Consider the following 15766-nt stretch of genomic DNA (forward strand, 5'->3'; position numbering starts at 1 on the left):
CATATAAAGTCTGTTCATTCTGGAGGTAGCGTTGAGCAAACAAGGCGTCTTCAGGTCAACAGGCATGTAAAAACCTGCATTGTTGTAGCATCCCATCCTTGGAAACAACTGTCACAACCTGTGTTGACCATTTGGTCGCCCAACTTTTATTTGGAGGGCATCTTCTCAAGATAACAGAGTTCCTCTCCCAGCAGAGGGGCCATAAAGTTGTCTAAAACCTCTATTTCTCACTCGGATGTTAAGTCATTAAACTCTTGATAGTCGGGCCAGAACCCTGACTATTACGCATTCCCAACTCTGGTTAGTTTAAACCTGTCACCTTCAAAGGATCTTTTGGTCCCAGCAGGCTGACCCCCTGGAGAGTCTGCAAGCATTCCTGACAGACACTCAAAGTCTTTTGTGCGAGACACGTGACCCTTCATAACTTTTTTCATGTTTTAAAACACAGGACATTTGTTAATTTGATCTAACATATAAAACATCTCTTCACAGCTCCAGAAAAAATGTCCTATTATTACATATGTGTAATCAAAGCTTTATTCCTAACAGAAGAAGATTCACAACTACTTTGAGGTTAAAATCCATGAATAATCACGTGTAACCGTCAAAGCTTGGAGAATTCATTTTCTGTGTTTATGTGAACTTTGGGAAGCATTATATGTGCCACATACAGGATTCACACACACATATAGGGTTTTACAAACTTTGTTTGATAGAAACCCCTTTTGTTGTTAATTCAGCATTAACAATAAACACATCCAGAGACCAGAAGAAAGTTACGCCCCTGATATTTGCATAGACAGAGCTCATTGGGACATGCACATTACCTCCAATCGTAGAACACCTCAAATCCCCACGGATTGGTTGATTCTGGCCCTGACTCTCAAATTCAAAACTCTGGCGCGCAGGCCAGAGCATCGCCTAACCAGCCAAGACGCCAGAACCAGAACAGAACAGAAACATCTAAGTTCTTCCAGTCTCAAGATCAAGTTTTTTTTCGCTTTCTTTCTTTTCAACATTTTTGTCTTCCGTTTATTTCATACACTGATTCCAACATTTTTACAATTTTTGATGCTTTTATTTTGAAACAGATTTTTAATGCTAGACCATTCAATAAGTTTCATTATCCGGCCAGCTTTGCGACTTATACTTTTTGGTCACAAAACGGAATATAGAAATCGTTCGACCACCCTAGAAGCTAAGTGACTGAACGGAGCAGAACCAGCAGAACCGCAGGTTCCCTTTCCTTCTACACCTGGCTGCAGATCTCGCCTCCACGGCCCGCCTGAACCATCCAGCTAGGAACGGGATCAACCACCCTTCCTGGCAGAGCAGACCCAGATCTACAGACCGCTGGTGAGAAGTCGAACTTCGCTCATACAGTCAACTGCTGGTGGTTAGAACAAAGATTAACTATTTTGGCAAGAGTAACATCTTTGCCCCGTTTTGAATTCCCCCTTTTAAGAATAGCTTATTCTCAGCTCAGTAACGACACCTATTTTTATGCACAACACACACTTAATGCATCCACACATTTAGCATTTTTCACCTCAATATTGTGTCTTTTCTTCTCATTTACCTATTTCTAGTTATTATTTAGAGCTATATTCTGTGTTCCACATATGTTGATTGCTTTCCATGCTTTTACGTCCATTATTTCTGCTTGTTTAACCTCATGTTATTCAATAAATATTAAAAAGGACGTCGTTGTTTGATATCATTATTTTTCTTCTTTGTGGTAAAGTCCCTTCACAGGGTAAAGACACTTACGCTAAAGTTGATAGACTGATTAATTGATTACTTTATTGATTAGAGGTAGCGGCTGATCATTGATGAGTAATATTTTCCTTCATTACGAAGGTGGTGCCCCGAGGATAATTTTATTAAATTTCAGTTTTTTTTTTCAACTTTGGGATTGAATACTTCATATTCACCCCTTTACACGCTAGATTGTTTATCAGTTATTTGCACCTCAACCATCAATTTATACATTCAACTAGTCTAAATTAAATAAATTATAATTAAGAAATCCTTACTTTAAGAAAAAAATACCATTGTTTTTTATTTTTTTATTTTTTATTTACATCTGCAGAGAAAGATTACTTTACAAAACACTATAAATTCAGATGCATTGAAGAATTTTCCAGCATGAGCATTTGTTGGAAGGGGTGATACTCGGACTCAGACATTCTTAAAGTCAGATTGACCTTGTGTTTTCCTATGCCTGTTAACATTAGGAGTGGGGTCATCTGGACCCCAAAAGACAGTGCACTGAATTTTATTTTTCAATGATTGTTGATCTTTACTGGTGTCCAATGACAGATATGAAGTCTTGTCCACCTTTGTCATGGAAGGGCTAACACCTCAATGTAAAGGTGGGGTCATCTGGACCCCATAAAAGAGCACAAGGGAAGTCAGATTAACCATGTGCTATCCTAGGCCCGTTAACATTAGGAGTGGAGTCATCTGGATCCCGCAAAACAGAGTTCTGAACCTTTTTCCAATAATTTTTTGATTTTTCAATGGTGTCCATGACAGGGATCAAATGTCCACTTTGTCCACATTTGTCATGGGAAGGATCACACATTAATGTAAGGCTGGGACCATCTGGACCCCACAAGATAGCACAAAGGTTTAAGGGGCGGCCCCACTGTGTTTGTTACCCCTTAGCTATATTTACAGGGGTGGTTGTGGTACAGAGGTACAGCGGTTGACCTCTGATAGGAAAGTTGTAAGTTAAGTTGTCGCCTTGCCTGGCCATGTCTAAATACCCTTGTCCAGGACATCAAACCACAGATTGCTGCCGCACCAGCACCTGTGATAGAAACTCTGCTGATGCATATGGCAGTGTCAATGAGTTTGTACATACAGGTCAATGTACAGCACTTTTTAAAAGCAGAAAAATACTCAACAGGAGACACATCTAGCCCTTCCGCTCTCATTGGCTTGTTTACATTAAAAGTGGGGTCATCTGGACCCCACAAGACAGTGCGCTTTTTTTATCATGGATTTTTGAATTTCACTAATGTCCATGGCAGACATAAAATCCTGTCCACCTTTGTCCACATTTGTCATGGAAGAAATCACACATCAATATGTGGTTGGAGTCATCTGGACCCCAAAGATAGCGGAAGGGCTAGAGGAACCTATCAAACTTTCTGTGGGTATGAGATTTCTTAATTCACTAAGAATGGCCATGGAGACAAAATAAATAATAATAATGCTGTTCCCTAAATCTCACCTTTACGGTCATCTCAGCCACAAAAATTGCTGTAAAGATGTAGTTGGACAGAGTAAGGAAGATCCGTTCCTGCAGAAAAGAAAGACAAGGGAGGTTTGGATTTAATAAAGGTTGTTCCCATTTTCCTAAATCTCATCCATCCATCCATCCATCATTTTCTTTTCCTCATCCATGACCGGGTTGTGGGGACAGCAGTCTAAGCAAAGATGCCCAGACTTCCCTCTCCCCGGCCACTTCCTCCAGCTCCTCTGGAGGGACCCCGAGGCGTTCCCAGACCAGCCGGGAGACGTAGTCTCTCCAGCCTGTCCTGGGTCTTTCCCGGGGCTCCCCCCCAGTGGGACATGCCCGTAACTCCTCTCCAGGGAGGCGTCCGGGAGGCATCTGGACAAGATGTCCGATCCACCTCAACTGACTCCTCTGGATGTGGAGAAGAAGCAGCTCTACTCCGAGCTCTCTCCGAATGACCAAACTTCTCCCCCTATCTCTTAGGGAGCGCCCAGACACACTACAGAGGAATCTCATTTCAGCTGCTTGTAGTCGGGATCTCGTTCTTTAGGTCATGACCCAGAGCTCATGACCATAGGTGAGTTTTGGATGAAGATTGAGCAGTAAATTGAGAGCTTTGCTTTCTGGCTCAGCTCTGTCTTCACTATAACTGACTGGTGCAGCGACCGTATAACACTGGACGCCGCTCCATTCTGCCTGTCGATCTCACGCCCCCATTTTCACTCACAAAATCCCAAGATATTAAAACTCCTCCTCCTGAGGCAGGAGCACTCCTGAGACAGAGGGCAAACTGCCTACTTCCTAATAACCAATTTTGATTACAGTTATGCTAATTACTCTGCCAAAAAACTTAGTGTACATGATAAGAAAGAAATGTTCCACATAATTTCTCAAAAAAGAAAAAAATCTTTTTTTTAGAAACATCTCTTGCATTTTGCAATGACAGTTGGTCTCTCCTGAGATGTCTTAGCACTGCATCAAATTATTGAGAACATGAATCTCACTTTGTTTTTAGGGTTTACGTACTCATGTAAAGAAACATTTGCTTTTTAAATAATGAAGATATTTTTCTTTTATTTTAATGGTCTGTTGTCACAAGAAAGACCGATTAAGAGAATGAATGTAAACAGGAAGGGCACTCAGCATTTTGGGATGTTTGAGGAAATGATTCCATTAAGATGGTTCAAAAAGTCCAGGATTCACCATGCTTCACAGCTGTTTCTGTCTAAATTTGGAGCATTTTAAAAATCAAATTTCAACTTTGTTAGGATTCCCTTCACTTGGTCAAGAGTTAATCTTGATTCACTCCAATTGTAGAGCTGTCAGTCACATTGGGAGTTATAATTTTGTTAATCAATACAAAAAGAAGAATTTTCCTGTTTGCTTTCATGTTTTTTAACCATGAAAATGGTCTAGAGGAATTCACATTGACAATTAATTTTCATTTCTTGTAGATAAATTATGAATTCATGGCTTTAAATAGCACCTTTAAAAAAAAAACAGACTTTATTTTATTTTATGAAAATACATAAAGACAAAATGATACAAACATCTGTAAAAAGTCACTTCTTTTGATAGTTTCTACTGTATCCAGTGCTGGTGAGAAGCAGTAAAGTTCCTTTCAAGCCATTGTGTTTGGGATCCAGATTTGGCCATACGAGGTGACATTAGCCTCAGGTTTGTATCTGACGGATTTACGTCCTGGCAGTTTGTTCACCCTCCCTAGCAAGGAAACATGCCTGTCTAATATGTAAATTAAATGTATATAGGCGAACAGTGTTTATAGATATCAAATATACCCACAGGTGAAAAGACATCCCCCCCCCTCGGAGTAAAGTGTTAATTATAACTAGCTTTAAAGTTAGATATGTGCAGTCTGCAGGTGAAAATGGTCAAACCTGCGCCTACTACACAGGTGACCTGCACAAAATAACTCGGTTGTAGACTGCTCAGTGAAGCTGCAGAGCAAAGATCTATCATTACCGATACCTGACTTTATTAATTCCCACTTTTATCCTCTGTTTATTTCTTTAAGAAAACTTTATTTTAAAACATCAAGCAGCTCTAAAGAACACCTGTGACAGCGAATCACTGCACAACCAGGAGGGTTCTAACATCACACTACAGTGCATGACAGCAAAAAAAGACTTATTTGGAATATTAGAACATTAAAAGCATTTCCAGACAGTTGTCAAGTTATTTTTATTTATTTATTTTTTTTGGTGGGTTGCAGAAACTTTATTTTTTCCTGGCTTTGAGCAAACCCAGAAGACAATTCAACCAGCAATTCAACCAGACTTCAACCAGCCGATTCTGCAGTTGGAACTTGTTGATGTTTAGTAAAGATCACAATATGGAAACTCATTTGGAAAGTTTTACAGGTAGGATTTGGAATTCAGGTGTGAAAGTTTGGTAAGAGGTCCAGCAACCCAGTCAGCTTGGTAGACCGGAGTCCGAAGATGCAAAAACATTTGGACAATAATTTACATTTCTGTTTTTTTGTTTAATTGCAATGTTTAGTTAATCCGAAAATAACTTTTTTTAGCTTATTGTCTCAACAAATATTTCTCTCATTCATGTTTGTACAAAAACTACTTAAATATACATAACTACATTAAAGAGTAAAAAACAAGATTGCACATAAACTTGTTTCCTTGTAGTGCAATATGTGTGTTCTTTCACAAACTTTAAGATTCTGCAATATTTCACTTAAAGAGCAACAGGTAACATGAATTACCTCAAAAAGCATTCATAATTAATCCCTTTTCTTGTGCAAATGTTAACTTTCTGTTTAAACAACCCTTAAAAGTAGGTTGAAAATAATATGAAATATTGAACATTAAAGTAAGAAGGGAAGTAAAATATAATTTGAAACGCATATAATACAAACTGAATAAAAAGGTTGATGTTTGGCCAAAATAATTTGAAAATGACAGAAACTTTTGCTATTCAAAAATAAAATTCATTATTTTCAGCTTTAAATGTTCTGGTTTTTAGGTTTCAAAACTCAAAATAGTCTGAAGTCGTCCCAAGATGGCTGTAAAAAGCGAGAGATTTATCGTGTACAAACCGCATGACCAAAATACTGTTCTAGCTCGTTCAATGCGCCATCTTATTGTGTAACATACAGGCATCGAAAACGTCCATATGCTTGCATAAAATGGCTAAAACTTGCTGGGGCTTCAGTTGTCTCCCCTGGCCTAATGGCTAGTACAATTGTATTTTAACTTTTTCTTGAGCAGGAAATGTAAGTTCAAGTTCAATGTAAGTTCAAGCCCCACGGTAAACACAGTGGTTCCTTCATGTTTTCTATCTTCTTCTTTTACTGACTTTACAGACAATACAGCCATTTTCTGACCATAATTATCCAAGTTACCACCCTCATCGATTTTGATTGGTCCTTAGTGTTAGCCCCGTCTCAACTCGCCACAATGGGACCAGAAGTTTTGAAATTGAAATTTTCAAATTTGAAAATGAAAAAAAGAAAAATAGTTGAAACTGAAAAAAATATATTTTTTTATTTATTTTTGGGGGTTTTGAAACCTTGTAAAAATGGAACATTTGAAGCTGAAAATAATTATGCTTATTTTAGAACAGGAAAAAATGTTTCTGACATTTTAACTTTTTTCTGGCCAAACACCAATGTTTTTTTTTCAATTTGTCTTATTTGGGTTTCAAATAATATTGGCCCCAATTTAGCTCCATAGACCTGCACATCTCTGGAAAGCAGATCGGCTGTTGTTGATGACTGAGGAAACTGTTGGAGCTTTTCTTGAAGCTGCGGTCCTTCTTTTTCCTGTCATCCTCTCCATACACTCTTTGATCATTTCTGAGTTACTTTTTGTGCTTACACAAAATCCATTCCACTCGTAATGAGCCCGTTGTTGTGCTGTTAGCATCTTTTTGTTGCACACCTGTATTTTCTTTTCTGTTAATGCATTGCTGATCCTGGCGGGTAATTTGTGTCAAAAGTTTTGTCAGTGTGAACATCAGAGTGAACATCAGGGTGGACGTCAGTGTGAACATCAGTGTGAACATCAGTTTGAACGTCAGTATGAACGTCAGTGTGGAAATCAATGTGAACATCAGTATGAACATCAGTGTGAACGTCATTGTAAATATCAGTGTGAACATCAATGTGGAAATCATTGTGAACGTCAGTGTGCACGTCAGTGTGAACATCAGCGTGGACGTAAATAGGAACATAAATGTCAGTGTAAATGTCAGGGTGGACGTCAGTATGAACGTCAGTGTGGAAATCAATGTGAACATCAATGTGAACATCAGTGTGAACATCAATGTGAACATCAGTGTGAACATCAATGCGAACATCAGTGTGAACGTCAATGTGAACATCAGTGTGAACATCAATGTGAACATCAGTGTGAACATCAGTGTGAACATCAATGTGAACATCAGTGTGAACGTCAATGTGAACATCAGTGTGAACATCAATGTGAACATCAGTGTGAACATCAATGCGAACATCAGTGTGAACGTCAATGTCAGTGTAAATGTCAGGGTGGACGTTAGTGTGAACATCAGTGTGGAAATCAATGTGAAATTCAATGTGAACATCAGTGTGAACATCAGTGTTAACGTCAGTATGAACGTCAGTGTGGAAATCAATGTGAACATCAATGTCAACATCAATATGAACATCAGTGTGAACGTCATTGTAAATATCAGTGTAAACATCAATATGAACGTCAGTGTGAACATCAATGTGGAAATCACTGTGAACATCAGTGTGAACGTCAGTATGAACGTCAGTGTGGAAATCAATGTGAACATCAATGTGAACATCAGTGTGAACATCAGTGTGAACGTCAGTATGAACGTCAGTATGAATGTCATTGTAAATATCAGTGTAAACATCAATATGAATATCAGTGTGAACATCAATGTGGAAATCATTGTGAACATCAGTGTGAACGTCAGTGTGAACATCAGCGTGGACGTCAGTGTGAACGTCAATGTCAGTGTAAATGTCAGGGTGGACGTCAGTGTGAGCGTCAGTATAAACGTCATTGTAAATATCAGTGTGAACATCAATACGAATATCATTGTGAACATCAATGTGGAAATCATTGTGAACATCAGTATGAATGTCATTGTAAATATCAGTGTGAACATCAATATGAATATCAGTGTGAACATCAATGTGGAAATCATTGTGAACATCAGTGTGAACGTCAGTGTGAACATCAGTATGAATGTTATTGTAAATATCAGTGTGAACATCAATATGAATATCAGTGTGAACATCAATGTGGAAATCATTGTGAACGTCAGTGTAAATATCAGTCTGAACATCAAAATGAACATCAGTGTGAACGTCAGTGTGAACATCAGTGTGAACGTCAGTATGAACGTCATTGTAAATATCAGTGTGACCATCAGTGTGAACACCAGTGTGGAAATCATTGTGAACACCAGTGTGAACGTCAGTATGAATGTCAGTATAAATGTCATTGTAAATATTAGTGTGAACATCAATATGAATATCCGTGTGAACATCAATGTGGAAATCATTGTGCACATCAGTGTAAACATCAGCGTGGACGTCAGTGTGAACGTCAATGTCAGTGTAAATGTCAGGGTGAACGTCAGTGTGAACGTCAGTATAAACGTCATTGTAAACATCAGTGTGAACATCAATATGAATATCAGTGTGAACATCAATGTGGAAATCATTGTGAACATCAGTGTGAACGTCAGTGTGAACATCAGTGTGAATGTCAGTATGACGTATCATTGTAAATATCAGTGTAAATATCAGTCTGAACATCAAAATGAACATCAGTGTGAACGCCAGTGTGAACATCAGTGTGAACATCAGTATGAACGTCAGTATGAACGTCATTGTAAATATCAGTGTGAACATCAGTATGAACGTCATTGTAAATATCAGTGTGAACATCAGTGTGAACATCAGTGTGGAAATCATTGTGAACATCAGTGTGAACGTCAGTGTGAACGTCATTGTAAATATCACTGTGAACATCAATATGAACATCAGTGTGAATGTCAGTGTGAACATCAGTATGAACCTCATTGTAAATATCAGTGTGAACATCAGTGTGAACATCAGTGTGAACGTCAGTATGAACGTCATTGTAAATATCAGTGTGAACATCAATATGAATATCAGTGTGAACATCAGTGTGAACATCAGTGTGGAAATCATTGTGAACATCAGTGTGAGCGTCAGTTTGAACGTCATTGTAAATATCAGTGTGAACGTCAGTGTGAACATCAATGTGGAAATCACTGTGAACATCAGTGTGAACATCAGTGTGAACGTCAGTATGAACGTCATTGTAAATATCAGTGTGAACATCAGTGTGAACATCAGTGTGAACGTCAGTATGAACGTCATTGTAAATAATAGTGTGAACATCAGTGTGGAAATCATTGTGAACATCAGTGTGAATGTCAGTATGACGTATCATTGTAAATATCAGTGTAAATATCAGTCTGAACATCAAAATGAACATCGGTGTGAACGTCAGTGTGAACATCAGTGTGAACGTCAGTATGAACGTCATTGTAAATATCAGTGTGACCATCAGTGTGAACACCAGTGTGGAAATCATTGTGAACACCAGTGTGAACGTCAGTATGAATGTCAGTATGAATGTCATTGTAAATATCAGTGTGAACATCAATATGAATATCCGTGTGAACATCAATGTGGAAATCATTGTGCACATCAATGTAAACATCAGCGTGGACGTCAGTGTGAACGTCAATGTCAGTGTAAATGTCAGGGTGAACGTCAGTGTGAACGTCAGTATAAACGTCATTGTAAACATCAGTGTGAACATCAGTGTGAATGTCATTGTAAATATCAGTGTGAACATCAGTGTGAACATCAGTGTGGAAATCATTGTGAACATCAGTGTGAACGTCAGTGTGAACTTCATTGTAAATATCACTGTGAACATCAATATGAACATCAGTGTGAATGTCAGTGTGAACATCAGTATGAACCTCATTGTAAATATCAGTGTGAACATCAGTGTGAACGTCAATGTGAACATCAGTATGAACGTCATTGTAAATATCAGTGTAAATATCAGTCTGAACATCAAAATGAACATCATTGTGAACATCAGTGTGAACATCAGTATGAACGTCATTGTAAATATCAGTGTAAATATCAGTCTGAACATCAAAATGAACATCAGTGTGAACGTCAGTGTGAACGTCAGTATGAACGTCATTGTAAATATCAGTGTGAACATCAGTGTGAACATCAGTGTGAACGTCAGTATGAACGTCATTGTAAATATCAGTGTGAACATCAGTGTGAACGTCAGTATGAACGTCATTGTAAATATCAGTGTAAATATCAGTCTGAACATCAAAATGAACATCAGTGTGAACGTCAGTTTAATCGTCAATATGAACATCAGTGTAAATGCCAGTGTGCACATCCGAATGAACGTCAGTGTGAACATAAGTGTAAGTTTTAGTATGAGCATCAGTGTTAACGTCAGATTGAACATCAGTGTGAATATCTGTGAAAACATCAGTGTAAACGTCAGTGTGAAAGTCAGTGTAAAACGTCACTGTCGACATCAGTGTGAACGTCAGTGTGAACATCAGTGTGAATGTTAGGGTGGACATCAGTGTAAAGGTAAATGTGAACGTCAGTGTGATTGTCAGTGTGAACGTCACTCTAAACGTCAGTGTGAATGTCAGTTAGAACAACAGTGTGGACATCAGTGTGAAAGTCAGTGCTTAAGTCTGTGAATATCAGCGTGAATGTCTGTCTGAACATCAGTGTAAACTTCACTGTGCACATCGGAATGAACATCAGTGTGAACATCAGCGTGACCGTTAGTGTGAACATCAGTGTGAATGTCAGTCTAAATATCAGATTGAACAACAATGTGAATATCAGTGTGAACATCAGTCTGAACATCAATGTAAACTTCAGTGTGGACATCAGCGTGACCGTTAGTGTGAACATTACGGAACCTGGACACCCCCAGGCTTGTAGTTTGATCCCCTGCTAGATCTTAAATCTCGGGGATCCCACTCCCGGCGTGAGGAGGAGATCCCCGGTCCCAGGAGACCAGCAACCAAGAGACTAGACCACCAGTGTGAACATCCGTGTGCACAAAGTCTGGACATAGCAGCACCCACAGCAAGTTTCCTTAAGGACTGAGGATATCAGTATGACATCAGCTGAGAACTCACCTCACAGAGAGAAAATTAGGTTTTTGATAGAAACTGAGCTTCAATGTAACTGTTCAGTCATTTGTTTCTTCATCATTTTTTCTCCAAACACAATATATATAATTGTTCTTCAGTGACCATATAAATGGATACAGTTTACTCTGAAAGACTTAGAAAAGCATAATGTATGCCCCTCAACATAATGTTTCAACATTTAATATCATAACCATATATAAAACTTGGTGGAGCTGCAACAATGACACATGCAAATGAAAAATAAATTAAATGTCATGTTAAGCTGTATATAGATCACAGCAGTTCACAGGGGCAGTTCTCCACTTTCTGATGTTACAATGTGAGGACCTGTTTTCCTGGATGGGGGGGGGGGGTGTTGGAGCTCAGAGAGCAGGTTTTAGAGGAATGCTCAGACGTGTGAATGGATCAAAATACCGTTGTGGGGGTGTTTTTCATAAGGAATTGACATTATGATGAACTCAAAGTTCAAGAAAGTTGATTTTTTTTCTATGGTTCAGGTCCTTAAATGTTGACTTTTCCAGCAGACCACAGTGAAAGTAACCTTCAGGGAGACCAGCCCTTGTTTTACTGGGATGGTAAACGATTACACAAGAACCCTGGAAGGTGTTCGGTGCTGCTGCAGTCAGTAAAGATGGCACGGGGGGGGCACCCATCTAATGTTTAACTAAATGAATAGATGCTGAAAGACCTGAGCTCCTATGCTGATGTAAAGGCAGGAATACAAAGACTATACCAAGCATGCAGAGATAGTTGTCAGTGCAAACTGAACCCAGAAGCTAGAAACCTACAGTTGTTGCAGTGTGACACTCACAGCGCTGCCAGGATCGATGTGTGGCCTCTCCATGGCGATGGTGATGCAGTTAAGGAATATGATGAGCAGAACCACGTGGTCAAACATCTTGTGGTTAATTATGTTGTTGCACTGATTTCGAAACCTGACAAAAGAAAAACGTTTAAATTAAACTTGGGTTGCAGACTTTTACAACACAGGAAAAATGAATAAAGCTCTCCTTCATGTCCCCTTGATGTATTACACAGTCTACAGACACATTCCTGATGAAGCTACATTGGAGATTACACTGCTGTTCTAAACTATTGGTGTTGAAGGAGTCTTCTTCTGCTCTCCATTATCACTCTAAGGCAGTCTCTGAAGCATTTTCTGAACCTTAGGACATTTGTTTCTCTAAATGGTTTTAGCAAAATAAATAAAGTTAAAGTCTCATTAGTTGTCACACACCTAAGTGTGTGAAATTTGTTCTCCGGATCTGACCCCTCCCCTGAGGGAGCTGTGAGCTGCAGCCACAGTACTCAGGAACCATTTGGTGGTTTAACCCCCCAATCCAACCCCTTAATGATGAGCGTCAAACAGGGAGGGAATGGATCCCATTTTTTGAGTCTTTGGTATGACTCGGCCTGGACTTGAACCCATGACCTTCCAATGTCACACAAGGCCACTGAGCTAAATAATTAAAGACAAATCGAACATTTAACAACCAAATCACAATTTTTAAAGTTTATTCTAAGGTTCTAATCACAACCTAAATCAGGGCTCTTTAGTTAAAAATGTAGTTGGACCAAATTTTCCAATGTCAGACTTTTGAAGGGCTAAATGTTCTCTGTAGCTGAAAAACAAGATAAGATAAGATAAGAGAACTTAAATGCAAAATTCTAAATCTTTTTTATTACTGTTGTCTTCATACAGTACTAGTGGGTCAAAAACCAGTGATAGGATTCTGACTTAGACACTTAACCACTGATTCAAACAATTAACCAAAACATCACTAGCCAGACTAACCAGTTATTAACTACCAGCCTTAAACAGCAACTTGTATCACAGCAAAATAAGAATGTTCTCTTTTTTAAAAATCAGATTAGAACACTGCATACAAGTCTTCCATGACTTCAAAGTTAAAACTTTTTTTTGTTTTTTTTGTTGATTATAAGTTGATTCATTCATCCTTTACATTCATCTTCTTGTCGCTTCTTCCCTTTCGGGGTCGTAGGGGTGCCGGAGCCTATCCCGGCTGCTGAAGGGCGAAGGCGGGGTTCACCTGGACAGGTCGCCAGTCTGTCTCAGGGCCTCAATCACACACATCCACTCTCACATTCACACCTAGGGGCAATTTAGAGTCACCAATGAACCTATGAAGCATGTTTTTGGACGGTGGGAGGAAGCCGGAGTCCCCGGTGAAAACCCACGCATGCACGGGGAGAACATGCAAACTCCACACAGAAAGGTCCCAGATGATGTTTTTCAGATCCCCCAGCTGGGATTTGAACCGGTGTGAGGCAAGAGTGCTAACCACTGCACCACAGTGCAGCCCTATAAGTTGATGTTGCTTGAAATTAATAAAATGCAATGCTCAGAAGATCTGAACAACTAAGACCAACTACCTAAATATATTCAGCATATTCTGGTCAAACACAGCAGTAGAGAATTGGCAACATTATACATTTAGTTCAAACAAAACAAACAAAAAATAACTTACATGGACTAAAAACAAAACAAGTTCATTTAACATGCACAAATCTGTGCTGTCAAAGTATTCTTCCTTACCTGACCAACATTAAACCAACCAACATTAAAAGCTGTCCTATATAACCGGTCTGGTTATGCACAGTGCAATAACTCGATCTCAAAAGTAATAGAAAACAGCAAAAACATCTCTGACCTTTGGGAGATTTATTTCTTTTTAAAATAGAACATTCCAATGTGATTTTAAAAAATTGACTTATTTCTAGAGGGCCTCTTTTCGCAGTGCAGTTATTCTAGCGGTCTGAGATCAAGTTATATGAAAACAAATGAGCTTAAGACTGAAGCAGGTCTTATTGCCCGGCGGGGGGGATTCCCTCGGCAGCTCCATGACGGGTGTTGGGGGGTCTTGGCTGCAACCCTGGTCTGAGCTGGAATCTTTATCAGAACTGTACAACTGGACAGCTCTGATATTGATGCCATTTTTGTTGCCCGCTGATGTTAGGCTGGGGGTGTGAGGGACTGTAAGCTAGAAGGAAAGAGTGTAAACAAAGGGATGAAGAGAAGCAGGTGTGGGCTTACTCTGCGCCAACAGTCCCACCCAGAACTCAGAGGGGAATTTCTAACAAACTAATGCCACTCTGCAGAAACTATGTCCTAGAAAACTACACAGAATTTTGGAATTTGGCTAAAAACGGCATCATTATCATGAAAAGACGACTGGGAACACTTTGGAAATGCATCAGAAGATGATCAGAGTTGGACTTTAAGCAAAAAGCCATTCTCAGAACTGAACAATGTGGAGCCACAAAGATTTAAGAGTGCTGAGTGTACATCGTTTGAGCCCGTTTTTTCTTCCTGCTAAATTCTTTGACTACATCTATTGGTGAAAGATCCATCGATCAATTTTCCAAACCAAATCATTTTCAGGGTCACGAGGATGCTTGAGCTAATCCCAGTCAATGCCATGCAAAGGTGGGGTACACTCAATATGATTGGTGGGTGATTCAAAGAGGATCAAGAAGGAAGTGAACAAATTAACTCAAACAGTTAACATTAACTTGCTGTGAGATGGGTTGTTTTATCAGATTTAATTAGTGCTCTGCGGTGGAAACTAGAGATCAGCATGTGATTTGGTTGTCTCCTTACAGACAGCAAATCACACAGATCAAAGCCTCTTCTGGGGAAAGCAGAGTCAGAAGAGTGGGAGGAGGATTGAACACGTGTCTGGGAGGAGATGCAGCAGTCAGAGGAAGAAACCTCCTTCTCCATCTGCTGCTTCTGACATGAAAAAAAAGTCCAGATAGAAAAGACTTTGACAGACATAACGAATGAGGAAATGAAAGCGCATGCTGCAGAAAAAACTATCTGTCTTCAGGAATGCCAGCCAGATGAGACAATAAGACAAAGCACTGTTCATTGGACACCTTCTTTTGAAAATATGTTTTAAAAGTCTTTATTGGAGAAGAATTATTCATAAATGTAATACCTGGACTCTGGAGAAAACAGGTACAGTGACCAGGTATCTCTCTGTCGACACCATTCAGGTTGTTTTTTTTCCAGCCACTGTATAATCCTGGCAAAACGACCCTGCATAAAGAAGCCAGAGCATGACACAGTTAATATTTCAATCAAATCGATGTATGTAGAAAATTGAATACAAAACGTGGCATACTAACATGCTTGTCATCCCTATATTCAAACTGCCCTACATTATTAAAAGTATTGGCTTGCCCATCGACATGATTAGAATCAGGTGTTCTAATCACCTGTCCTGGCCACAGGTGTTTAAAATCAGTCCGCAGACATGCAGACTGTTG

The 15766-nt window shown here is 39.3% G+C and overlaps 1 protein-coding gene across 8 annotated transcripts in view; it reads right to left on the reverse strand.

Moving 5' to 3' along the window:
- The window catches only part of cacna1g (calcium channel, voltage-dependent, T type, alpha 1G subunit), a 192285-nt gene that overhangs the window by 40509 nt on the left and 136010 nt on the right, over nucleotides 1-15766 (reverse strand). For all 8 annotated transcript variants that reach the window (XM_036217045.1, XM_036217043.1, XM_036217044.1 and 5 more), the window contains 3 exons: nucleotides 15436-15536; nucleotides 12285-12408; nucleotides 3242-3310 (listed from right to left, as the gene is read on the reverse strand). In XM_036217045.1, coding sequence (XP_036072938.1) covers nucleotides 3242-3310; nucleotides 12285-12408; nucleotides 15436-15536 — 294 coding nt within the window. The remainder of the gene's footprint in view (nucleotides 1-3241; nucleotides 3311-12284; nucleotides 12409-15435; nucleotides 15537-15766) is intronic.

The sequence above is a fragment of the Oryzias melastigma genome, linkage group LG19 (assembly GCF_002922805.2).
Source record: "Oryzias melastigma strain HK-1 linkage group LG19, ASM292280v2, whole genome shotgun sequence".
Lineage (NCBI taxonomy): Eukaryota > Metazoa > Chordata > Actinopteri > Beloniformes > Adrianichthyidae > Oryzias > Oryzias melastigma.